This window comes from Mercenaria mercenaria, unplaced genomic scaffold (genome assembly GCF_021730395.1).
Source record: "Mercenaria mercenaria strain notata unplaced genomic scaffold, MADL_Memer_1 contig_3367, whole genome shotgun sequence".
Lineage (NCBI taxonomy): Eukaryota > Metazoa > Mollusca > Bivalvia > Venerida > Veneridae > Mercenaria > Mercenaria mercenaria.
The window spans coordinates 1-27,493 of NW_026461496.1; the positions used below are offsets into that span (position 1 = coordinate 1).

General features: G+C 35.9%; 1 protein-coding gene across 2 annotated transcripts; it reads right to left on the reverse strand.

Annotated features, from left to right (window-relative positions):
- Positions 1-5,023: 5,023 nt before the first annotated feature.
- On the reverse strand, positions 5,024-27,493 carry LOC123531135 (zinc finger protein 99-like). Of its 2 annotated transcripts, XR_008369221.1 has the most exons (7): positions 26,528-27,493; positions 17,156-18,472; positions 16,258-16,333; positions 14,707-14,827; positions 12,686-12,862; positions 11,044-11,160; positions 5,024-6,860 (listed from the first exon to the last, which is right to left on the reverse strand). XR_008369221.1 is itself a non-coding variant. In XM_053534097.1 (4 exons), exons 2-4 carry the CDS (start codon positions 18,446-18,448, stop codon positions 15,871-15,873), a joined length of 1,485 nt encoding a protein of 494 aa, XP_053390072.1. In that variant the 5' UTR covers positions 18,449-18,472; positions 26,528-27,493; the 3' UTR covers positions 15,767-15,870. The 2 variants fall into 2 exon arrangements, 1 of the variants encoding a protein (XP_053390072.1); XM_053534097.1 differs by lacking the exons at positions 5,024-6,860; positions 11,044-11,160; positions 12,686-12,862; positions 14,707-14,827 and adding an exon at positions 15,767-15,986.

The window sequence follows — 27,493 nt, forward strand, 5'->3', positions numbered from 1 at the left end:
GTTGTGATAATTACCTGTAATATTTTGTGATTACATTGACATATATATTTACGGATAAATCTTATTTTATCTTATAGGCTTGTATACATTTTAGTTATTTACGTAAGAGCCAGAATCAAATGCATTTGAAAACATGTGCTTGCGCAAAGAAGATTTTAACTAGGTTAAGAATGTTATTAATATACATTTGTTTACAAAATGCATTATCAATTCATCTGATAACTGTACTATCAGATTTTAACTGTACTATCAGATTTGTACTATCAGATTTAATCACTTTCTTTGAGATGACAACACAGACATATTTTTTCGTCACATCACTATTATGAAATTCTTATTTAAATATTTCACACAATACAACAGGAAGTAAACTGTCTTTAAAGTAAACAAAAAGTTCGTACTTCAGTCAAACGTAATGAGTACAAAGGACATATTATATCTAATAAAGAGCTGTAATTTAAGAGTTAATCAAGTATCCATATTTAAGTCAGAAAACATCCGGAAACTGGAGTTTTTTTCTTCTTGACCCAAAATCCATACAATATCACAACTATTTTATCTGACACCATCAAGAATGACACTTGATATCCTCGAGTAATGACTCGGCGAAAGTAAACAATGAGACATATTGTGTTACACAGTAAAACAAAATTTTGACTATTTTTCAACGATTTCTTCTGTTTGAAATGATAGTATTTTGGAAATTAAAATTTAACGTCGTAGTACTTTGGAAATTAAAATTTAACGTCGTAGTACTTTGGAAATTAAAATTTAACGTCTAACGATTTCGTAAAGATTTAGATTCGTAAATACATCTACCCGATTTTACACAGTACCCCGATGTCGAAAAGAATAATATCATTAAATTCTACTTTCGATTTCACAAAGAAAATAAAAGGAAATAAAAACGCTTTTAAGACTTATCAAGATAATGAACATTTTATGGACAATTTAATGAAAAATTACTGAAGTTTATTGACCTACCTAACAACCTGTCTGTTACAGCAAGACGCTTAATTTGGGAGTTAAACTCCAGGGCTCTGTTCCGACATGTTTAACTGCCATTAATAATTAATCATTAATCACTCTTCCTGTTTCGCTGCGCATGTGCATATGTTTTAATCTGGTTTATAAAATGAAAAATTCGCACTTCGTGAAAATTGCTTGAACCGATGTAAAACTGGTACTTTCTGGTCAGAATTGAGCAATAAGCACCATTTTAAGACAAACATGGCATATCATTTGCATATTTTGGGCAAATTTGAGATTTTTTTTCGGAAGTAGGCAAAATTCTGTTTTTAACGTGATTCCCCACATCTCAGTTTTGCATCAGCGACACCATTTTAGGTAAGAATGACAGAAATCGATTATTTTTCGTGTACTTCTAGCTGTTTATTGCAAACGAATTATAGAAATAAGAAAAGTAAGGGCGTATGATACTATATTTAATGAAAAATTGGCATTATCTATGCCCCTGACACGTTTTTTGCAGGTGTGGACTGTCTGTCTGAATGGGGCATAATTCCGACAGTAGACATTCTTTCAAACTGAAAGTTGGCAAAATTGTTGACAATTGACTTACGTACAGTAATTGACTGCAACAGAACGATTTTGAAAACTTTGGAATGTAGTCCATATCAATATATAGTGCAATTTTCCCGCCTAGTAAAGGCCATTTTCATGCCAGATATAAGCTTTATTGATGCTTGATTGTAAAAAGGAATGTCCGTAGATGATTTTAAGCTACGTTATATGCTTCAAAAGTTGATTTGAAGCTGCCTTGTAAAATGAAAGTGAAAGTAGGTATTTCCTGATGTCTACCTACGCAATATTAGCGTTTTCATCACGTGTCTCAGTCACGTGACCATGGTTTCACTGCATTATGGTCGACCCCATATTCTTTGGGTATATTTTGATTGCCTAAAGACAGACCTTCAAGACAAGGGAAGTCTCGCAGGAAGTGAAAGGCTAGAAGTCTTGATAAAAATATGTTATAAGTTGTTAATTTTATATAGAAAATAGTAGCGGAGGCATTTAATACCTTCATACCTTTAGTGGCAGGGGCCAGTTTCGCATTTGGCCCGGGTACGTTTTTTTTTTAAAATAAAATAGACATATGTACTTTACAGGCATATATATTCAGCTGGTTATTTATGATGTTTATAGAACTAAGGATTCCTGCGTACGAGTGATTATTGCGTAAAATAAATATGTGCATGTATCGATTTTCCCAGCTCCGTGTAGACGGTCGGGTCTAAAACTTTACCTGAGGTAACGGAAGTCAGACGAATTGGAAACAGTCATCCATCCATCCAGCTTCAGCTCAAAACTGCGGAAAAAGTAAACGGTTATGAGACACTTTTCTTCCCACCATTATTTTCGTCTGGCCACATGCTTTAAAAATATGCATGTGTTTTAGGTCAGTCATTTGCAGAAAATACGGTACAGGTCGCACAAGGTGTGCATTTTGGGCCATTTTTGTCTAAAAATTTAGTGTCCTGAAACCTGCGTTTTACCCGTTTTTATCACAGAAGCAACATAATCGGCAGACTGAAAATGTCACATAATGAAGTGAAATGTCTATGCAAGACATTCGCTCAACAATTGTCTTGAATTTGACGAAATTGGATTGTTGATGATTTTTTTTTCGCACTGGTATCAGCGCAGAGTTGTGGAGTTTTCAAATTTACTGTCCCTTGCCCCCATAACGAGAAAGTTACATTTTGTTTCTTTTTTTTCAAACCCGTGTTAAGAACACTAGTATTCGAATGCTTCAAAGGTGTTTTATTATTAGTTTCTACATAACAAAAAACACATGCATAAGGAATAATATCTGCAAAATAGTTGACAATAGATCACCCTTTAACATGAATTTGAAATTCTCTCAGTAAGATTCCAGTCTTCCTTAGAATATAAAATGATAACTACGGTACGGTACGGCACGACTCACATTTTGATGTGAAGGTGTGAAACGACCACTGCATCGCAATAAGGCCGCACAGTAGTAAATAAACTTAAACTGAACAATCTTCTGAGAGCTGCAACATAGCCAGGCATGTTTTAAAAAAGAATTACTAGCATAATATTCTTAAATAACTTGTAACCCACCAAAAAAACACCAAGAAAAGTAGGGGTCGTGTATCTTCTAAGAGAGATTTTTTTTGTTTTTTTTTCAGGTCAATACTTTAGAATTACTTCTAAACTGACAGCTAGCCATAATAGCTTCGAGTACGGGAGGTCGTGGGTTCGATCCCCGGCCATGTCATACCAGACGTGAAAATGATACCAGTAGCTCCCTTGCTTGACGCTCAGCAAAAAAAAAATGGAAACTACTGGCTTCTCTTCTCTCATACCCTCGTGGTGATGGATTCCATCAGAAATGAGGAGTCGGGAGTGATTAATATAAGTTGTAGAACTTGTATTACAATCGGCCTAAAATAAAGCAGTATAGACTAAACTACATATCGTGGAATATAACAGCTTACCTGTGTAAACTATTCCGGGTCACTGTGACCTTGACCTCTGACATACTAACCTCAAAATCAATAGGGGTCATCTGCTGGTGATGACCAACCTCCCTATTAACTTTCATGATCCTAGGCCCAAGCGTTCTTGAGATATCATCCGGAAACGGTTTGGTCTACATACCGACCGACATCTGGAAAACAATATACCCCTCCTTCTCCGAAGAGGGAAGGGGGCATAAATATACCTAATATTGATGCATTAAATAATAAATGTACATCAGTTAAGACACTTTTGCGATACAATTATACAGATTAAGGCAACATCTATCAAAACAAAATACAGGAATATTTTTTTATAAACCCGGCCGAAAAAACATGGAAATCTTCTCACATGGTTTGTTTTCACTTTGCACTTAGTTTTGCAAATAATCACAAACGACCCACCACACTAGATCAAACTTTATGCAAGTCCTCTGCGAGAACCTTCTGTAAATACGACACAATTGTCTTTGCGGCGGGCTCACTCGAGCAATCCACTTGTTCCCCGGCAATTTTCTTATATGCTCTATTTTTGGATCACTCAAAATCTCAGATTACTTCAGTATATTGCTCATCATCTTGCGTAAGAAATGCCTCTACAACAAGCTTTGTTTTCCGCAGATTTAGTGGCCGTATCAGGTAAATTAGGTGTCACATGCCATTTTGACCTAAACCAACAGTACGCTTTGTTTGTTTTGGGTTTAACGCCGTTTTTCAACCGGCAGTATTTCAGTCCTATAACGGCGGGCAGTTAACCTAACCAGTGTTCCTGGATTCTGTACCAGTACAAACTCGTTTTCCGCAAGTAACTGTCAACTTCCCCACATAAATTATCAGAGGTGGAGGACGAATGATTTCTGACACAAACTCTTTTATCAAATCGTCACGGAGAACATTTGGCCCGCCCGGGGATCGAACTCATGACCCCGTAATCTGTAGACCAGCGCTCTCCCTATTGAGCTAGCTAAGCAGGCGGGCAGTGTACGTTGTATTTGAATTAAACGAATGCATGTCTTTACCAGCTATGTGGCAAGTATTATCAATTCAAAATGTATGTTCAAAACTATGGCATATGCTTTGAACGACAAGACAACTCACTTAAACAGTGTACTTTTCAGGTTGAAAGAAGAATTAGGAGTAAGATGGCACATTTCCAGTATTTGATGTAGGCTTCTTAGTGGTGTTTACACCACTGATCGGTTCCGAAGCAACTTTATATAGATGACGACACATTTATACATTCGCTGTTGCAAGGTTTGATTCCGATTTGGGCGGCTGCGTTCGTTCTACATGCGTTGCTTTTCTTATTTGTATACTTATTTCTGCATAATGGAATAATAAATTTCCGATACAGCGCACTATATGTCTCCTGAATTAGTGACTGGGTCTTCATCTTTACTCATGCAACGCACATTACGTAGACGGCACATTGAAATATTGTAACGTAAGACCGTCAAGTGTTTTCTCTCTTTAATATGTGATAATGCCTGTATTAATATTACGGACAGGGGTAGTTTGATGGCAATCATTTCGAGAATAAAGAAACTTTGCAAACTGTTTTATTGGCAAGGAAGCAGAATAATATACATGCCAACTAAGGCGCAACAAAAATAGTTTTAGAATAATAGTTTTCATCTGAAAACATCTTGGCGCATTTTTTGGGCCTTTATGTGCTGAAATATTTTTTCATGAAAGGTTTCTCACGAATAAAAAAGAAACGTAACGCTTTTTGGTATTGTTTAAGATAAAAAAAACAGGTGATGGCGGATTTTATAAGTAAGATAGATAGATACAAAGCATTAAATCACAGTACTTGCCAAAACAGTCAAAATATAGGGTTTGTACTGGGATTACAGATATCAATGAAAACGAATTTGAAACTTGTTCAAATTTTAACAATTTACCTATATAAAGCACTGTATAATTAGGTCCCTGCATGATGTTTATGAGGACATAACATTTTTGTTTATAATAAATGGTGTAGAACAATCAATGTATTACTGAAATACCGTTGATGTAATAACTTTTAACCCTTACCATGCTGGGCTCAATTGGTTCTGCCTTTGCGACCACTGCAGACCAAGATTAGCCTGCACATCCGTGCAGTCTGATCATGGTCTGCACTGTTCGCTATTCAGCTGATCAATTGGCAAGTCTTGTAAACTGGTACATGTACTAAACTGGCTTTCCGCGGAGTAGGAATAACCTTATGTTGTATTTCATTATACACATCTATATACGTATAATACTCTGAAAACCTGCAACCCTAATGCAAAGACATCCGAACCATCGTAGAAACTGAACGCCAAATTAAAACAGAACTTTACTAAATTCATCAGAGATTCTTAAAAGAACGGGGTTTAGATATTCAAAACAGTCAGTCTCTTTTGCACTACCTGCTAGGCAGTAATCTAGACTAGAATGTTCAAACATTCTGACATTATGCGTACATTAGTGCATATCTTTCAGCATGCTTTTATGGAGATCTACCATAAGTATGTTTAGACGAAAAATATGCAAAGTTTGCTGCTGATGTGGTTAACCATTAAGCCTTACAAAAATGTTTATGTTTTGGGTTTAACGCCCGTTTTCAACAGTATTTCGGTCATATAACGACGGGTAGTTAACCTTACTAGTTTTGTTTGTTCGTTTGTTTTGGGTTTAACGCCGTTTTTCAACAGCATTTCTCACTTATATTCAAGTAAACAATCCGACCCGATAGCTAAAACACTAGTCTTCCAAATGAGAATACCATTCATTGGGTTCTTTGCCACCGACCTTTCCCAGGCTGTATCACAATGTGTTCCTACAAATCTTTGTTCTTAGCTATGTTTTGGGAGCATGTCTTCCAAGCACATATCTATAATAAACTATGTTTTGATTTGCGGGGACTACATTCTTGGAAACTGCCCTTTCTGCCTATTTCTAATGATTTAACTCACAATGCAAGAGTTTTTATGGATCTAATAAATATTCTCGGAACGCACTAAATCACTTTCTTATTTATAATTGTTATTTACAATTACTTCCCCACAGAAGGGCATGTTAGGGGGCATATAACAATTGAAATAAATCTTTGGGCTTTTTTCTTGTTAATGGTACATCTGTACTATTTAAACTGCGTTTAATCAATTACAGTTTTTTTGCAGTATATTCCATTTTTGTCTGTAAAATACTTTGTTGTCATTTCATCCTTTTTAATGATAGTGTAGTTAACCAAACACACTTGCTTTTCCCAATAGAACAATCCTTAAACACTTTACATCCTGATAGTTTTCAATCCTTCCTCACCAAACATCTCTGGATCCACGTCGATGGACACAAAACGTTTTTGACGTTCATCACGATCAGTATCTAAAATATAAAAAAGTTTAACCTTATAACGCACTTGATATAATCATGATATTATATTCATGCATTCAGCAAGTGATTAAGTCTGTCAAATAACGCATCTGATATGAATCGAAGCAAGATAGATTGTCAAAATATAACATGACTATTTGACAACTTCCATGTCAAACAAGTTTCGCAGAAAGTAAGGATAGCAAGAATTATGTAATAACAATTCATAACAAATTAAAATTTAGTAACAGCATGGTAAACAGTTCAACTATATGTTCAAAATTTCTAGTGTTGAGTACACAATCAGTTGTAACATTTCAAAGTCCAAAAAGGGCCATAACTCTATAACAAGAGGGTCATGATGACCCTGGATCGCTCACCAGAGTAATATGTTTCAAAATTCAAACTGATGATTTTTAGAAATTTTTTGGAAAATTTTCCGATGTACAATCAAGTAACCCCTGGGGCTGGGCCAATTTTACCCCGGGGGTCATGATTTGAAGAAATTTTGTAGAGGTCTACTAGGCAATGCTACATGTCAAATATCTAAGATCTAGGCCTTCTGGTTTATTTTTAGAAATTTTTTGAAGATTTTCCTATGTAAAATCAAGTGACCCCTGGGGCGGGGTCAATTTTGACCCTGGGGTCAGGATTTGAATAAATGTTTTAGAGGTCCACTAGGCAATGCTACATGTGAAATATCTAAGCTCTAGGCCTTCTGGTTTATTTTAAGAAAATTTTTGAAGATTTTCATATGTAAAATCAAGTGACCCCTAGGGCGGGGTCAATTTTGACCCTGAGGTCATGATTTGAATAAATGTTTTAGAGGTCCACTAGGCAATGCTACATGTGAAATATCTAAGCTCTAGGCCTTCTGGTTTATTTTAAGAAAATTTTTGAAGATTTTCATATGTAAAATCAAGTGACCCCTAGGGGGGGTCAATTTTGACCCCGGGGGTCATGATTTGAACAACTTTAGTAGAGGTCCACTAGGCAATGCTACATATCAAATATCTAAGCTCTAGGGCTTCTGCTTTTTGAGAAGAAGATTTTTTAAAGTTTTCCTATGTAAAATCAAGTGACCCCTCGGGCGGGGTCAATTTTGACCCCGGGGGTCTGATTTGAACAAATTTTGTAGAGGTCCACTAGGCAATGCTACATGTGAAATATCTAAGATCTAGACCTTCTGCTTTATTTTTAGAAATTTTTGGAAGATTTTCCTATGTAAAATCAAGTGACCCCTGGGGAGGGGTCAATTTTGACCCCGGGGTCATGATTTAAAAAAATCTAGTAGAGGTCCATTAGGCAATGCTACATGTGAAATATCTAAGATCTAGACCTTCTGCTTCATTTTTAGAAATTTTTGGAAGATTTTCCTATGTAAAATCAAGTGACCCCTGGGGAGGGGTCAATTTTGACCCTGGGGTTATGATTTAAAAAAATCTAGTAGAGGTCCATTAGGCAATGCTACACGTCAAATATCTAAGGTCTAGGGCTTCTGGTTTTCGAGAAGAAGATTTTTTAAAATTTTTCTATGTAAAATCAAGTGACCCCTGGGGCGGGGTCAATTTTGACCCCGGGGTCATGATTTGAACAAATTTGGTAGAGGTCCACTATGCAATGCTTCACAACAAATATCTAAGCTCTAGGGCTTCTGGTTTTTGAGAAGAAGATTTTTAAAGTTTTTCCTTTCGGTTGCCATGGCAACCAGAGTTCTGCATGGAATTCAATTCTTTGAATATTTTTTGTAGAGCTTCACCCAAGGAACATTCCTGTGAAGTTTGAATGAAATTTGCCTAGCGGTTTATGAGGAGATGTCGTTTGAAGTAAAAGTTTACGGACAACGGACGACGGACGGTGAGTGATCCTAATAGCTCACCCTGAGCCTTTGGCTCTGGTGAGCTAAAAAAGCATGAGAGCAATGATGGTCCTTGATAGCTCACCTGAGTAAACTATTTCGGTATGGGCCTAGAAGGTCACACATGGAAATTATATACAAAATTATTTTGAAATTTCATCAAGACAAACATTTTAACCAAGTTTCATTAAGATGATAAACGAAACTTATCCGAATATTTCCACTGAATGGTCAAAGGCAGATATTATTCTAGGTAATGAAAAATTTAGCATTGCATTAATGAATATATTTACTAAATGCGAAATTTATTTTATATCAATGTCGAACTAGAAACATATTTCCAAGCTTTCAATTGTTCAAAACACAAATGGAAATGCTTTTGAAACTTGAACATTTTAACGCTAAAAAATAAAACAAATTAAACAAATTCAATGTGAAATGGAGTGATTGTTTATCTTTGCTAATCTGTCTTTTGTACAGCTTGTTTCTGAATATCCCCAGTGCTGCACAACCAACCCCTATTTTGTTTCTGTCCCTTCTTCCCCCCCCCCCACACTCCACCTTTTTTTTTCTCAAGCTTTATTGCATAGCCTCTCATGCCAATCTGGTATCTTTTATTTTTATTCTTTATTAAGGTTATAAGAAGTAGGTATTACGAACAAGAAAGATGAATAACTGTGTTTTTGATTAGCTTATTATGCTTGTAGGAATTATTTCCCTTTATTTAGCACAATAGTATTTATTATACTATGGTATTGCTTTGACCCTTGTTTTGTTTAACACAATTGACTCTGCCTTTGAGACCAGTGTTGATCTTGATTGGCCTGCACAGCAGTGCAGTCTGATCAAGATCTGCACTGTTTTTCGCCTATTGGTCAGTTTCTTCTGGTAAACATTTTTAATCTCTCGGTACTACTGTCCGAATTGAAGGACAGACAAATTCTTTAAAGAAATGTAACATGGCAAGGGTCAGGGCTTTATACAAGTTTTAGATAATACAATTTTTTCAAATAACTCAGTATGTAATCACCTACTTATAGAATATTTCATATACTATATGCTATATGCTGTAGCCTACTTTTGACAAATATAAAAAAAAAATTTCATTAAGATTGGGTTACAACTATGGCCTCTTGAGTATTATCAAGGCAAATGTTAATGCATGGCGCACAATGAACACTGGACAATGATCGGCAACAATAGCTCACCTTGAGCACCTGTGCTCAGGTGAGCAAAATGACTTATTCAACTTGTTCTCATACAAAACATTTGTTCAAATAATGCATTACCTGAATCACATCTAATAACAAGAGGGTCAGGATGACCCTGGATCGCTCACCTGAGTAATATGAGCTACATGTTTCAAATGTCAAACTGATGATAAAATATTAAGAAAGTCAGTAGGTCACATTCATGGTCATTGAAATTCAGTTTTACGATTTGTGTGCAAAACTGTGTAAGTCATCAATATTTCAAGGCTGTATCTTAAAAAACAAGAAAGTAGGTCAGTAGGTCAAGGTCACAATCAAGTGACATCATATTACTTGGGGTCATCAAGTACCGGTAATTATAATTAAATAGTCTTGGAAATAGGATCGGATTATTTTTTAAGTATTTTTCCTATATAACTCACATAATAACTAAGTGACCCCAGGGCGGGGCCTCTCTTAACCCCAGAGGCATAATTTGAATAATTTTGGTAGAGGACTACTAGACAATGCATCATACCAAATATCAAAAGCCTAGGTGGTATGGTTTCTGACAAGAAGATTTTTAAAACTTTTTCCTATATAAGTCTATATAAAACTTGGGACCCCCAGGGCAGGGCCGCTTTTCACCCCAGGGGTACAATTTGAACAATTTTGGTTGAGGACCATAAGACAATGCTACAAACCAAATATCAAAGGTCTAAGAGCTGTGGTTTCAGACAAGAAGATTTTTAAACTTTTTTTCCTATATAAGTCTATGTAAAACTTGTGACCCCCGGGGCGGGGCCATATTTGACCCTAGGGGGATAATTGAAAAATCTTGGTAGAGGACCACTAGATGATGCTACATACCAAACATACCTGTGGTTTTGGACAAGAAGATATTTAAAAAATTTCCTTTCGGTTGCCATGGCAACCAGATTCTGCATGGAATTCAATTCTTCGAACAATTTTGAAAGGGGACCTCCCAAGGATCATTCCTGTGAAGTTTGGTGTAATTCTGCCCAGTGGTTTTCAAGAAGATGATTTTTTTAGGAAATGTTGACGGACGGACGACGCACGCCGGACATTGAGCGGTCACAATAGCTCACCATGAGCCTTTGGCTCAGGTGAGCTAAAAATAAATTACCTTCAATTTTCTTTTTTGTTAACTCCTGTATGCCATGTATCCTCCTGAAATGTGATTTAAGCTCACCTCTCTGGGCAAAGGACACTCCACAAAAGTCACAAACTTCTGGTTTAACCTCTGCAAACAAGAAACCGGATAAATACTTATCACACGCAATCATCCTATGAGTTTTTACCATTTTTGCAGACCAAGCATTCACTACTTATTGATCGAAACTGAATGCTCTATTGAATAGTGTCAAACAGACCAAATAACAATGAGCAAAAGTATACCAACTTTTCCTCAATGGGGTCAGGAATATGTTATATTCAAAATGTGTTGAGAATGGGCGTTAAACTTCCTTTCTAAATTAAAGTGGGAACAAATCAGATTTCCAATTTTAACACTTCTAAGATTTTCTTTAATACACAGAGGATTTCACCATGTATTGTCTTGTCGATTTGAACACATTTCACAAAATGACCTACTTTTGGCTATTCCAGTTTACTCCATCCATTTACACCTAAAAAAGAATTCTAGATATGTATCCCTTTCCGCTGTAGTTCCAACATGTTAGAATGGAAATAGATTTAAGTTTTGCATGCTTTATTGGCAAATAAAACATTTTTTTTCATTCAGATGCGTTGTAATTAATCACTCAGGCCTTCAGTCTTTGAGATAAGATTACTACGCATCTGAACACAAAACCGTTTTTTATCTACCAACAAAGCACACAAAACTAAAATCTATTTCCCTATTCTAAGATGTTTAATGAAGGAAACCTAGAATTCTATCTTTAAGCTTTATGTGCCACAGGCAAAACATCAGAAGAATGAATATGATAATATATTCAGAGTGAAAGGTAGAATTTGGTTAAATACATGTAATTGAGCTGTCAAAAAGCACGTTGGTGCAAAATATTAATGTTAGTTTCTACTTGATTTTGAGTTTCTTTTCCACTAAATATCAGTGAAAGAAGTTTCCAATGATTCCATTGCATTTTGACTTGAGAAGTGATTAATATTATTATTATAGGTTAATTATTAGCTTTGTATCAGAAAATATGCACAAGTTCTTCAGCGGAAATATTGCGCGATGTTAGGAGCGCAATATTCTTCCGCTGAAGAACGAGTACATATTTTTCAATGCAAAGATAATAACCTTTTATTACATACGCATCTACACGTAAGAATATAATGTGAATATCATAAATATGTTCAATAGCTTGAATAGGATTGACAATACTGAATAATTAGAAAAAAATAGTGCAAAAACACACACTGAATTACATCACGCACCCGGTATGAAATTCAGGCGTCAAGTGTATGGAAAAACCTTGACGTTTCCGGTACCAGTGTAACTTAACGGGGAATAGAAACGAGTATGTAATAATTATTATTATTATACCGAAAGAAAAACATAAACCATTTCTTATTTCAATCAAACAGGACAGTTAATCCAACCCCTGCTTGTAAGTTACCTGTTCCCCTCTAGTAACTGAAAACTAACCAGAACAATTCAAAAGGGAATGCCAGTGAACTTTGTCTTCTGTCAGTCATTAAGAACCCTTTTCCTTGTATATATGATCTGGCTTAATGGGTTGGTTTAGCATAACCATAAGTTAATATTGACTTAATATTGATCCTCACTTTCAATAGCTTACCTTGATGACGTACGATATGTCTCCGCAAGAAACGTCTAGATTTGAACCTCTTTTCACATCCAGAAAATGTACAAATCCATTTGCTTGAATCTGCATGTACATCACGTATGTGATTCCTAAGTCCTCGTTTATCAAACATTTTTTCACAATGAGGGCACTGATGGTCTCGTACCTTTTCTAGTTAAAACAGCAAAAAATATATTCAGGTATTAAGTGATATAAATTAACACTTTATAAATTGCATTTCAGTTACATGCATTGTACATGGAAAACTTCCTTATTATGTATTGTTTCTATTCAAATAATGAAAAGTGACCAATGTATTCTCAAATATTATAAATCCGACCATCTAGTTCAATAGGGAAAGAGAAGATCTATGGATCGCAGGGTCGTGAGTTCGATCCCTCAGGTTTGCACTGGAATCAATGAACAGTGGTTAAGTTAACACAACTGTCCGCTGTTACATAACTGAAATAATGTTGAAAAACTGTGTTAAACTTAAACCCAAGCCAAACAAACATATTGGATTCTGTTATGTTCTAATTTCTATAACAGCTTCTGATTATTAAATCATTTATTAAGACTGTTTATTTCAGTAACTGTATTGTTCATGAGACTTCTCTGTCCCTGCTGATGTTTAATTTTAAAAGAAATCATTGTATACTGTAAAAGCAGAAATGTTTACTAGGTTTAATTTTCACTATATTTTTTCGCGAGGTTATACATCCTGCGAAAATTAATCCTCAGGTAAATATTCACCATTAGTATAATTCCAATTCAAGTAGAATACCACTTTTGCAATTTTACCAAACTGAATAGTAAACCTCAAACAAGAGCTGTCTCCATAGGATGACACATGCCCCCGATGGCACTTTGAATGAATAGTTTTGGCCGATGTTAGAGTTTAGGACCTTTGACCTACGGACCTGGGACTTGAGCGCGACACGTCGTCTTACTGTGGTACACATTCATGCCCACTAATTTTAAAATCCATGCATGAATGACAAAGATATGGACCGGACACGCCCATCAATGCACTATCATGAAATATGACCTTTAACGTCTATGTGTGACCTTAACCTTTGAGCTACAGACCTGGGTCTTGCGCGCGACACGTCGTCTTACTGTGGTACACATTCATGCCAAGTTATTTAAAAAACCAACCATGGATGACAAAGATATAGACCGGACACGAATGCACTATCATGAAAAATGACCTTTAACGTCTAAGTGTGACCTTGACCTTTGAGCTACGGACCTGGGTCTTGCGCGCATCACGTCGTCTTACTGTGGTACACATTCATGCCAAGTTATTTGAAAATCCATCCATCGATGACAAAGATATGGACCGGACACAAATGCACTATCATGAAAAATGACCTTTAACGTCTGTGACCTTGACCTTTGAGCTACGGACCTGGGTCTTGCGCGTGACACGTCGTCTTACTGTGGTACACATTCATGCCAAGTTATTTGAAAATCCATCCATCGATGACAAAGATATGGACTGGACATGAAAATTGCGGACAGACTGACAGACCGACAGACGGTTCAAAAACTATATGCCTCCCTTCAGGGGCATAAAAAATAATCAAAATTTTAAATTTGCGAAATTCTGACCCAGCGAAAATATTTGCTTTTATAGTAATCTAACTGAATGACTTTCCGGTCAATGGTGAAAACTGATGATCAATAATTTAATTAGTTGTCAGGTATTTCATTAATTGTAAAAATATGCGAACATATTAGTGCCTCTGCCACCAGTGCAGACCAAGATCAGCCTGCACATTCATACAGGCTTATCATGGTCTGCACTGTTCGCTATTCAATCAGTAAATTTTCAGTGAACACCCCTTCAAATAATAAATGGTATTGCAAAAAATAGAATGATGGGCAAGTCCATTGTAGAAATTTGGTAGGCTAAAGGTTTAACCACACAATCTTATCTCCTTGTTTGTCAATTATAACTCCAGTGTTTTGGACTATTAACAGAGAAATGAATAAATCATATAGTTACAAACTTTTTCTCAGCCAGTGTGCACGTAGAGATGCCTTTGTATAAAACGTCTTTTCACATTCTTCACACTTGTATATTCTCTCCTTGTTATGGGATTCCTTATGATTCTTTAAATAAACCTTCACCTTTAAAACAAACAAAATTGATCATTTTGTAATGTAAATTTTAAAATTTGCCTTAACTTTTGCAGTGACACCAATGTAAATTATTTATTTTGTTCGGTTTAACGTCGCACCGACACAATCAAGGGTCATATGGCGACTTTCTAGCTTTGATGGCGGAGGAAAATCCAAAATGCCCCTCCGTGCATTTCATCACGAGCGGGCACCTGGGTAGAACCACTGACCTTACATAAGCCAGCTGGACAGATAACTCTGACAACATAATCATCAATGCTAATAATTAGATATACTGAAGACGGAACATCTTTTAAACTTTATAATAATGTATTAATTACTTTCAAACTGCATAATTCATCAGTTACAAGAAATGCTGCAACTTGGGAGTTTCAAAAAAGTTGATTATTTTTTCAAAGAAATAAACGTAAAGGCCCTGTAAATGAGTTCTCTTCTTTGTCTGTGGAGAAATTGCACTACACGGATGGATGGATGACAGGGGGACATCATACAATCACATAAGCTCACCTTGAGCCTTTGGCTCAGGTGAGCTAAAAAGAGAAACTGCATCAAAGCATTAACCAAGGAAGCCGGCACAAGGGCGATTAGGATAGGTCTCCATATACATGTACTTTGTATGGTTGAGCTAAAAGCAAAAGATACTGATTGTTGATCTTCATTAGTATTTTTCCAGATTAAAACTAAGTTGCTTTATGTTTCAGTATGGAAACAACATAATGTCACGCTACAGCTAATGTAACTAAACTGAAATTTTGTTGTTTTGCATCACTGAAATGTCACAACGTAATTTCTGTTTAATACATGTTAATTTCCTATACTTCGTTTAAAAACACTAGACTGTATAAGATAAAGTGCTATAGAAAAAGAATTTCTTTTATATATTCTATATTTTGGTAAAATATGTTACCGATAAAGATAATCTACCACAGGTTGTAGATGCAGATGTGAATACTCGGCAGAGCCTCGTTCCTTCAAAAGAATTAACCTTGAACTGATTATTCCTATCTGAATCAACAACCAGTAACAGATTATTATAGTATGAACAGATTTATAATAAGCCACAGAAATTCCTTAAATGTTTTTCCACACTCATCACAAACATACACTTTATTCGAGTGGATGTAGCTGATATGCCTCTCACAGTAATCTATAAATACAATACAGTACAACTCTAAGCCAGCAGTTTCTGAGAAGTCTTTTAAAGTTCACAGAGAAAACTAGCCCCACCCCTGGCAGTCATGTTTATAAAATAATCAAAATGGCTGAAAGGAATTTGTCAGAGGGTAACTCAAGGAAAATTGCTACCTAAACATTTTGTAATCAGGGCAGTGGTTTGAAAGGTTTCGAAGTTTTGCATAGAGCAATAAAGGAGAAACAGCCAGTTCAAATGATGAATAATTGGAATACAGTATACTTACATTTACAGGAAAATACTTTTCCACATTTTTCACATGTTGCAGGCCCAGTGTCAGAATGCACAAGTTTCATGTGTCTCTACAATATAACATTTACAAATGACATCTTGTTTACATAAAACTGCCTTAAAGTCAGTTGGTTTTAATCTCTACAATATTAAACATTTACAAATAATTCAAAAAGCAAACATCATACATTATATTAAGACAAGAATCAGATTTTTTCTGTATCATTTGTATATATTTAGATGGGCATCCACAAAAAAGTGATTTTCAGGTATATAACATTGCTCATCATTGCTATACAGACATCTCAGTAATAATTAATAGGTAAAAATATTCCTTTTCTGCTGGGGTTACGTATGAATGATAAAAAGCGTTATGATATATACCAATGGAATCCCTGCCTGAACTACAAACTGTATTTTTCAAACCAAGGGATTATTTGCTTTAGGTATGCTATCAAATATATGTCAAGCATTGGTAACCCTTAAAGCGCTAAACACAACTGATTCTGTCTCTGCGACCAGTGTCGATCATGATCAGACTGCACATCCATGCAGTCTGATCAGGATCTGCACTGTTCGCCACTCAGTATCTTTGGGTAAGCATCCCTTTTAACAGCTAATGGTACTGTCCAAATTGAAAGATGGACAAGTTCATTATAGAAATTTAGCAAGGTAAGGGTTAAGTCATAGTCCATTTTCACTGATATAAACACTGGAAATAGATAAAGGTAAATAATAAAACAGCACATTGATCCACATTCAGCACAGGCCCCTCTTTATAATTTATATCCAGGCCTAGTAAACTCCACTCAAGCCATATAAAATATAGCAGATCAAGGTTCTGTTATATAAATAATAACACTATTATATCTCAAACATAAATATATACATACCTTAATACACATCTTTTTTAATTTTATACCACAAAGCTGACATATAGTCGGCTGACTCAGAAGCTTCTTTTTCCGTTCATAGTACTGCATTTTCCGTACAAATGATGATTTGAAAAAGTTTTTTCGTGGCCTTCCAAGTGTAGCTTGTCTTTGTAATTTACTTGTATTTTCATGACACTCAGATTCTATTTGTTCTCCCTTGCCAGAACTTCCATTCTTTGATCCTTCTTCATTTCCATCATCAGTGCTCATTTCTGAACTAAAGTTCACTATGAGTCTTTTAGAATCAGATTTATACTGCTCTTTCGTACCCTCAAATCCTTTATCATCGGTAACGCTTTTGGAGAATCCATCTTCTAATACCGAAGACAGTCTATCATGTGATGAATGCTCCCGAGCTTCTTGTTCACTTAATGGTATCGGAGAAGTTGAAGGAACTTTTTCTATGCCAGACTTTGTGATTAAACCTGCACAGTCTTCTAATAGAACAAAACACGTTCTTTTCTCTTGAAACTCTTTTCTAGTTTCCTTCAGCCTTTCTTCGGGCGGTAATTTGTTTTCCACGACTTTACTTTTTACATCCAAACACTGTTGAGAACCTACATAGATAGTTTTATCACGAAGTGAAACTGTATATGACTTACACAACTTTTTACAAGACAAGTGTTTGAAAACAAGGCACATACTCTGAAAAAATGTACCACATGTATGGCATAAAAACTTGTCTATTTTGTTTGTTTCTTTAATTTGCTCATCTAATTCCTCAATGTCACATAGATGGAAACATTTGTTGAACTTAAATCTACCATGAGTTTGTAAATGTTTTAAAAGATCAACAACCCTTGTATGGCCACTGTTGCAAAAATAGCATACAAATGGAACAACACCTATCTCTTGTTTAACTTCATCTGTCGCTGTTTCAGATATCTCTTCTGCTAAATCTCCAGACCCATCTTCCGAATCTGCCCTGACTCTTCTTGCCACTATATCAATATCATAAGAGATGACTTTTGAATGGTTATCCACAATATGTCTATGCAACATACACATTGTCTTGAATGATTTCAAACACACCTGGCATGTGAACGACTCTGTATCAGTCAACTCCAGACAGTGCATACAATAATCCAGACTGTGTTTCCATTTATTACTGGTCTCACAGAGATGGAAACACTCTTGAAATGTCACTTGTTTATGTTCTGAAAAGTGTTTAAAATACAAGAAAATATCTCCATAACCTTGCTGGCATATACCACACTTGAAAATGAACTCCTTAACAGTATTTTCTCCCATTTCTTCTGCAATCTTGTTAAATTCCTGAAAAATAAAATTTATAATAATATGTCTAATACTTGCAAATAATAAATTTCTAATCCACTTTTAAACATATAAAGCAGGTGCTAGAACTGTACATGTATCAATTATTAGTATTGAACTTATAATTACTAGTATTGTGTAGCAAGTACTTAGTATTGTACATATAGCAAGTACTAGTATTGTACATATAGCAAGTACAAGTATTGTACATGTAGCAAGTACTAATATTATACATGTAGCAAGTACTTGTATTGTACAGATAGCAAGTACTAATATTATACATGTAGCAAGTACTTGTATTGTACATATAGAAAGTACTTGTATTGTACAGATAGCAAGTACTAATATTATACATGAGGAAGTACTAATATTATACATGTAGCAAGTACTTGTATTGTACATATAGAAAGTACTTGTATTGTACAGATAGCAAGTACTAATATTATACATGTAGCAAGTACTTGTATTGTACATATAGAAAATACTACAGCATGCCCATTCACGCACTGCAGTATGTGAATCACGCAGAAAATATCAAATGCACGCATAAAAGTCACTTGTTGGGGGTACATATTACATGCAGAGATTGGAACTCCTACGTTTCTACTGCTAAATCTTTGTTTATTTCATTGTGCACTTGCCGATTGTTTGGTACGGTCTAAAACGCAGATCCAGTCCGGGGACACGATAATTTCATTTCCATCACCGAATTCCCGGCGTAATTGTCAGCCACATAGAGCGGTTTGGTAAGTGTTTAAGTCAGGCGTTACATGGGTCATGTGCAAAAAAAGTATCAATACATTCAAATTTAGAAAAGCATTTTAGCTTAAAAATTATGAATTCAGCAAAATGTTAATTAATAGTATTTTCTTAGATATTTAACTGCAATTTTAATACACATTTCATATTCTGTAATAATTTGGGCATTTATTATCGATCGGTGATTTTTACCAGTCTTCAGTTGAGCCTATATTATTTCGAACGAATCATGTTCCATTCACGGAATCGGGAAATACATGAACCTTTCTGAATACTTACTCATATTAGGGATGAGCCCTTTGGTACTTGTATTGTATATATAGCAGTACTGTACTAGTACTGTACATATAACATTGCAGGACCCGCTTGTGGTTCAATACCAAGGTTTGTGAGATATATTTTGACTATTTTAAGGAGCATCATTCATTTTCTTTTGTTCGCTTGCCATACATGAGTTTTATTGGTGATTTTCCATGATTGTACGGTGAATACGATCTTGTTAGACTGCATGTTTGTGATGAAATAGTACGAGTTTCACAGCTAACTGTGCAAAAACGTGACAGCAAAAAATGAGAATGTTTTTTTTGTGTGGATATTTATGTTTAATCAGTGTGAGGGCATCAGCTGGTATTTTAAAGTAACAAGTTAGACTTTTACAGCAGATGATAATGACCATATACCAAAAATGCCATTTTGACAGCTGGAGCCCTTGTCTATATATATGGGGCTTACTACACCCCACACTAGCAGATTAAGAGCCGGTGTGGGGGGGGGGGCCACCCAGCACATGCACACCCCCCCTCCCAAAAAGCGCCGCAACATAAGTAATTTGTCTTATGTTCTGGGTAAAATAAGTGCAAAATATACATTTTTTCTCACTTGCTATGCTTGCATACATAATCTGTCTTTTGTTCTGACTAAAGAATACGAAATTTGCATTTTTCTCGCTCGCTACACTCGCATTGATAATTTATCTTTTGTTCTGAGTGAAAAATGTGCTTTTTTTTTCACTTACTATGCTTGCACTTTTAAAATCTGACAAATTTTGCATGAGCTCCTATAAAGCTCTTTACAATTTTTATGTTAGTCCTAGGTAAACCCTTCCCATAAAAGTCCTCAGAAATCGGGCTAAGAAATTCTGAAATACTTGCATGAGAATAAGTCTGACAATTCATAAAACGTGACTATAATTAATTTTGCAAGTTATTTAATTGTGTTGACTTTGTCACAAAACATGTCCTTTGTCAATAGGAAATAAAGTAACTCAGAACACCCAGAATGCACCAGATGGACCAACTGTTTACAAAAATTTTCTCTTACTTGCTCTAGATATGTCCTAAACAACCTAACTTCCAATTTAAGCATATGTGTTTGTAACTTGGGCTACAGGTTAGTTTTTCTCACTATTGAGGACATTTTTTTACTTAATCATGTTAATGTAATCATCCAATCTCCTCTTATATTAAAATACTTATTACATTTTTTTGCTACTTTAATTGGTGATGTATTTATTTAACATCCTGGTATTTTATAATGATCTCAATCAGTGTATTAGTGTACCTACACATTGAAAGTAGTTTAATTCTGTCTATATGTTGCTGTACAGGGTCTTAGGAACCACAAATTTGACCTATTATGGTTATTCATACTAGCAATTTTTTGACAGTGAGTCAATTTTAGCTGATTTTTAAAATGTGTGCCCCCCATCCTGCCCCTCAGTTTTAAAAGGCTTCCTACGGTCCTGCTGTAACCTTATGTAACCACTGTAAGTTGTAACCAGGTTACTTAAACCAAGCCTTTGAAAATAGGATTAAACATGAAGTTTGATTATGATCTATATTGCTGTAACCTATGTAACCTCTGTAACCAGGTAACACATAAACCAACCCATGGAAAATAGGTTGTTTCTGGACCAGTAATTATGACTTGCTCTACACTACAAATATTTTACGCGGCCTCTAAAACCAAATCCTGTATCCATGCCCCAGGGTCAGACCACAGGTGCCCGTCCAGTCTTGATGCCCATATAGGTGGCCCCCTCCCCCGCCCCCCTCAAAAAAAGTTAAAAACCACTGTTTTAACGAAAATAAAAAATCCAAAAAATTTTTTCCTATATATACTGCTTGGCGACCCAGAATTTTGGACGACCCAGAAAATCGAACAGTCATGTAAACGCTTATTTTGGCGTAATTTTTGATAATTTCTTGACAAGAACATAGACGTTTGCATTATGTGCAACATCATCTGCAACAATTGCAAATCAGTAAGTTAAACTTTCAAAAATGGAATCTTTACATTTGTTCATGAAATGTTGTGACAGCTCTCACAGGGGGAAGCTGCATGTGCTTTCAGTGCGCATACATGTTTTGATGCCCCAACATTATTTAAGGGGAACTCATCTACAATCTGCTAAATGCCGACGAGAAAGTTGCGTGTTATAAAACAAGTATCAATGCTTTCCCATTAATACCATTAGTTAAATGCGTTTAAAACCAAATTGTTTTACCTAAAATTTTGTGTCGTATGTAGGCCAGCTGGATTTTTCAAACTCTCAGCAGCATCAAACATTTACAGTTGAATGTAAACAAGGTTAACAATACTTAAAATGTCATTTTATCATTAAAACCGACCTAAAGGTGATTCTGCCAAACAGAAGTGATGATAATTAGTATTTTCCTACTGTCCGATTTCTGGGTCCTGCAACACACTGAAAACGTTAAATTTACGTACCCTCTTTCGGTCCTCAGTGACGTGTTCAGTTTATTTTTATAAACAAACAAACTTGTGTCTAGCGACACCGAAGAACTGAACTTGATTCAGGTATTTACATGATTTAGATCTCTTACCATAGCAGTGATGGTCCCTTTGGCTATGCAAAAAACAAAATTGTTTTAAATTCTTTATTTCAGGCCAAGGTATGTTGTGTTCAGTATGTGTAAAGCACCAGAGAAGGCCAAAGAAGTGTACTTCAATAAGGCGATCATCTTTAGTAAATCATAAGGACTCAAGACTCGCACAAGAAAGCAGTGGTATTTGACGTTGCAGAAGCAAAAACAGGTGGGGCGATCGAGGCTTGTTTTGTGAGGGAAGAAAACATGTGAACCGTGAGGCAATTACAGCATCTACGACACTGCTTTACTTTCCTTGATGGAGGAAATTCCCCACACCATCAAACACAAACCTTTAGTTGATGTAGCTAAGACATAAGAAGTGGATGTTCTAAATAGTTTGGAGAAGGGGAATAACGCCAAGTACACAAAATTGATAAGTTTACATTGTCATTCAGCAAATAAATTCCACAGGAACAGAAGACTGAAGCTTTAATGTGCAGTGCTAAAACTGTGTTGTTGTAAGTAAAATAAATAGTGAACATTTTCAGAAACTTAAAATGGTTAATTTTACATTGTCATTCAGCAAATGAACTCTGGAGGAATTTTTTATGACACATTATCTCTATTTGTTCTTGTTGAGCATGTAAATGATGCTTATTAAACATTGAAAATAACACTGTGTTTTTCACTCTGAAATGCACCAGAATGCACCAAAAGAGTTGCAGTAATACAAAATTTTCGGGGGATGGCCCCCCCAAACCCCCCCAGCAGCCACCCCTTTGTCGACTTCGCTCCTTTCAAAAATACCCTTCAGCAACATGCCTTCACAAAATCCTGGCTAGAACCCTGGGTATCATTTCATGAATCTTGAATTAAAAATCAAAATATGACAGATGAAAAGGTTGTGAAATTGTCCGAATCTGGGTCGGCAACCAGTACTCTTAATAAGTCTTATATAAGAGTATAAATCTATATAAGAAAAAAAAATTCAAAAAAATCTGTTTTATCGTTTTAGGCGTAAAACAGTGGGGTTTTTTTTGAGGGGCGGCACCCATATGAGGACTGGACGGGCACCTGTGGGTCAGACCACCCCAGAATGTAAAACTTTTATCCATCTATCTATCTTCCGTAGACGTCAAACCCCTTGCGGGAACACTGACGTTTTGCGCGTCAAAATCATGAAGAGAAAGAAATTATAGTGATGAAAATTTAGAGTGGAAGAAACCAAAAAAAAATAAAATTATGTGATGTACCTAGACTTGATGATCAGCGTTTAAATTCTATGTGCACCGTTATTTACTCAGGCAGTAAAAATAATTCATCAATGTACAAAAATCCGTTTCTGCTGTCAATTTATATTGCATTATTGTTCCTTCTCAAGAGAAGGAACACTTATGGTGAACATGTCACACTTGACTGAGCATGTAATGGATGCAAGGGCCGCCATCTTGGACTCATGCATATTCATTACAAATAGCCTCTAGCCCAATATGTGTTTACGCATAATCAATCTTTATTTCAGTCTTTATAGTGCAATACAACTACTAAAATAACAGAACAACAAGACACAATAATAAAGTTTAAATCATGTAACGCACCTATCAATATTTTGCCCGCCCGGGGCAGCGGCGGGTATACACGAGACTTTAGACAGAAGACCATTCCCGACAGGCGGGAATTTGACAAACATTTGACGTACCAACCAGGCTCTAGGGTGGGATTTAGAGTTAGACAAAAAAGGTTGTCTCTAGGGTGGGGATTTAGACAACAAAATTTTTGAAATGTCAAATTCCCCTGGGTTAGCCCGCCCCCCCCCCCCCCCCCCCCCCCCGGACAGGCAAAATATTGACAGGTGCATAACTCCTCAATTGAATATATTATAGTAAAGAATCGAGATTAATGAAATGAATTTGAACATGCATCACCTAAAAACTAAAAATAGACTCCCGCCAAAAAAAAATTTACGTAATGAAATTGTCCCTGGTCACGTGATTTTTTTAGCTTTCAGGTTTTTTTTTACGACTGGGGGAAGAGGCCCCAGCCTGTCATTGGGGGAAGAAAATAGTGCGCGATGAGCAGTTTTGGGGGATTTTTCCACTCAGGGGGGAATTTACAATTATGCATAATAAACACTTTAAACAATGTTTTTATTACATATTCTTGCAACTTTTAGCAACTATACACACTGTCACTTAGCAATAAATGGACTTGCACTAATGTTCACTTATCATTGTAACAAGGTGGGTGGGGAGAGTTGAAATGCTCAAATCATTGAATATTTAAAGGTCACATGCTTTTATTCACAAAAAATGCTTTAAAATAAGAGTTGCTTTTGCAAGAGTCATCATATTATTATTAAATGCATACTTTTGTTGGCTTTTTATTTCAATTGTACTAGAAAATCTTGTAAGAAAGGATAAAAAAGTCCGAAAATCACGATCGCGAAAACGTGTGACAAATATGAAAAAAACGAAAGCAAACATTAAAAATTCTTGATAAAATTTCATCTTTTCACCAGAACTATTCCATACTTATAATATCTGATTACTTAAAACATTTATATTTTATTTTGCTCTAGCAAAATACCTCAGCAAAGATAATAAATTTGCGTAATGGCCGACCGGCTTATTTAATCGAACCAAGCACATAAAACAATTACTTTTTATTAACAACACATTTTACACAATACAGCATAAGCTGTTACCGCTAATTAACAAGAGGTACAAACACGATAATCTGACGCTGCATTGTTTATCAATCATCTATATTACATACTGATGATAACCACGTGTCAGTCGGCGCGTGGAGTGATTGACATCTGTCAGTAGCTAATTAACATACGACGCTCCGCCTACTGTCATACTTACGCTGGTGTCGACAAACAGTATGAAGTTCACTGGGATTTTGATTGACAAGGGGCAGAGCTTTCGAACTCGTTACGCATCAAAGAGTATTACCGCAAGACAAGCAGACGCCCACGGCATATTATGTGCGGGTCAGATACGAGTTTTTATCGATTTTCGCTAGTCAAAACCGGAACCTCGGGTCCGCTGAACGCTCTTCTAACATTTTTATACTACATGTACTTCTAAAGGTTTTCACACCCATTTAAAATTGTGAAAGACCGTCTGCAATTGTGAACGGGTCCGATATTCGGTCGGGAAAATCGCTGGGAGTAATCTCCATTGCTTTGTTTACGGTTTTGGAGGGGGGAATTTCGGACGTAGGGGAATTTCGACTGCGGTAGGGGAAATCCTTGGGTGTGGGGGAAATCCTCGGCTGGGGGACGAGGCCGATATTCGGCCTCTGCTATAGAATAAAAAAAAAACGTTTAAAGTTTCGGATATGCAGGTGCTTTCTTTTGCGTACCTTTTTTACTCTTCCCGATTTGTTTTTCGAACCGTAAATGCATGTATTAAATTTCTTTGTGTTAAGTGCAGGTACTCGCTGGTGTAGTCGCGTGATGAAAATATCCGGAACACAGACTGCAAGACAAATGCTTCCAAATAGCAGAATATGTACTGCACTTGCTTATAGCGAGCGTAGCTCGCCTTGCGGCAATGTGTAGGCGTATATAACAAAGGTGTGCCGAATGTGGCAAAGTGATGTAGCTGAAAAATTTCCTCTCGTCTGGGCGCCGCCATTTTGGGTGCCACCATTTTGTTCTACTTCCGTCAAAGTCGGGAAAATTGTTCTTGTTTTTTTTTTTAATTTTATATTTAAGTTACAATCTTTATGTTCATTAGGTGTCTTTATTTTTAAAAAAGTTATGTTATGGAAATAATTTCAATTTTGCTTTTATTTACAAAGTGCTTGTCCCTAGAGGACAGGTGCTCACAGGAAATGCTTTGTTGGCAGTGAATACAGAACTTCATTTGATTGCTGAATATTATCCATAACTCAGAAATAATGCAAGAAAGATTTCCAGTTGGTAGAAAAAAATATGATTTTCTTTTAAAAGATCAAGCATTGGCCAGAAATTGGGATAAAATGTCATAAATAAGCATAAAGCCATAAGAACGCTAGTCTGGTTCCCGTCGTACTATGTATTTTAATCGACAGTGAAGGGGCAGGTAATCCAGACTATAAGAACGCCACAAACAGGTAATGACGTCACCGTGACACCGGCTTTCCATAAATTTTGCAACTGGGATATTCGCTGTTCCAGGTATAATGACACTAAAGTTTTGTTTCTTTTCAAGTGAATAGGTTCTTGGAATTGTTTTAAGCAGTGAATAGTTTCTTTGCCGTTTAAGCTACGCTCGCTCAGAGGCTTTGCCTTTTTCATATTATTAAAAAAACAATTTTGGGTTATGATTAAACTGTTAATTCTTAAATTAGTTATTAATTAAGTTTGCACCAATAATGACAGCACATATTTTTCTCATTGCATTATTAAACATTTGTAACATTATGCTAAAACAATATCCCTTAAAAAGAATATTCTATATGCGCTAGAAGGAACCTTTTGGTAAGCTAAATCTTGTAGATCTAGTAACTCACTTTTTTTTCTTACAAAAGGCGTATTTAATACTAAGGGAGGTTACTCGTTGTTCTTAATCCCGTACCGTACCTGTACCGTACAATTCACCGCATAAGAAGGTCAGGCACTGCTATTGTTTCTTCCATAGACTTCCATTTAAGGAAATGACCCTGTAAAATACTCCAAAATTGAGAAATGACCATTAAAAGGTGATTCTTCCAGTAAGACAGCACTTCAGTCATATAAAAATAGCAATTTATATAGGCTTATCTTATCCATTTTCTTACAATTTTTCTTCTGACAAATCTACCCCCTTAGCTGAATGGCATCTAGAGGCAAAATTCTCACTGACACCTACTTTTCTTAAGAGAGTATTAAAAAGTCAAGCATTCAGCTAGACACTCGTAAAATATTCCAAATTTTACAGAAAACACTGTATTGCTTGATTTTGACACACATTTTAAGATTGTAAACATAACCTTTTTACCCAACCAGTTTTCGTCTAATTGATTCTTATGGTTTTCTCTACACTTTTTTTCAACCAACCAAAAGCCGCGTTTCAATAACAACATCTGATCTACATCTGTTCGCATATGGTATATATAATGCTTACCTCCAAACATAACTGAAAATAATATTGCGGGTAAATAAATAGTTTGTTTGTTTTGGGTTTACAGTATTTCAGTCATGTAACGGCGGGCAGTTAACCTAACAGTGTTCCTAGATTCTGTACCAGTACAAACCTGTTCTCAGCAAGTAACTGCCAACTTCCCCACATGAATCAGAGGTGGAGGACTAATGATTTCAGACACAATGTCGTTTATCAAATAGTCACGGAGAACATACGCCCCGCCCGAGGAGATCTATTTAAGAATTAACAAGATATTGCAGCAGTATTTTTAGTTAATGACACTTACTTATGCAGACCCTTCTTTAATTGTTTTATTT

What these genes read in the sequence shown, in the direction of transcription:
- LOC123531135 (XM_053534097.1), bottom strand. Translation starts at nt 18,448, where the DNA reads ATGGGAGAAAATACTGTTAAGGAGTTCATTTTCAAGTGTGGTATATGC. An exon ending in TAAAAAAGATGTGTATTAAG is followed by an intron (nt 16,334 to 17,155) that starts GTATGTATATAT and finishes GTTATATTGTAG; the next exon opens with AGACACATGAAACTTGTGCA. An exon ending in AAAAGTATTTTCCTGTAAAT is followed by an intron (nt 15,987 to 16,257) that starts GTAAGTATACTG and finishes TTGTATTTATAG; the next exon opens with ATTACTGTGAGAGGCATATC.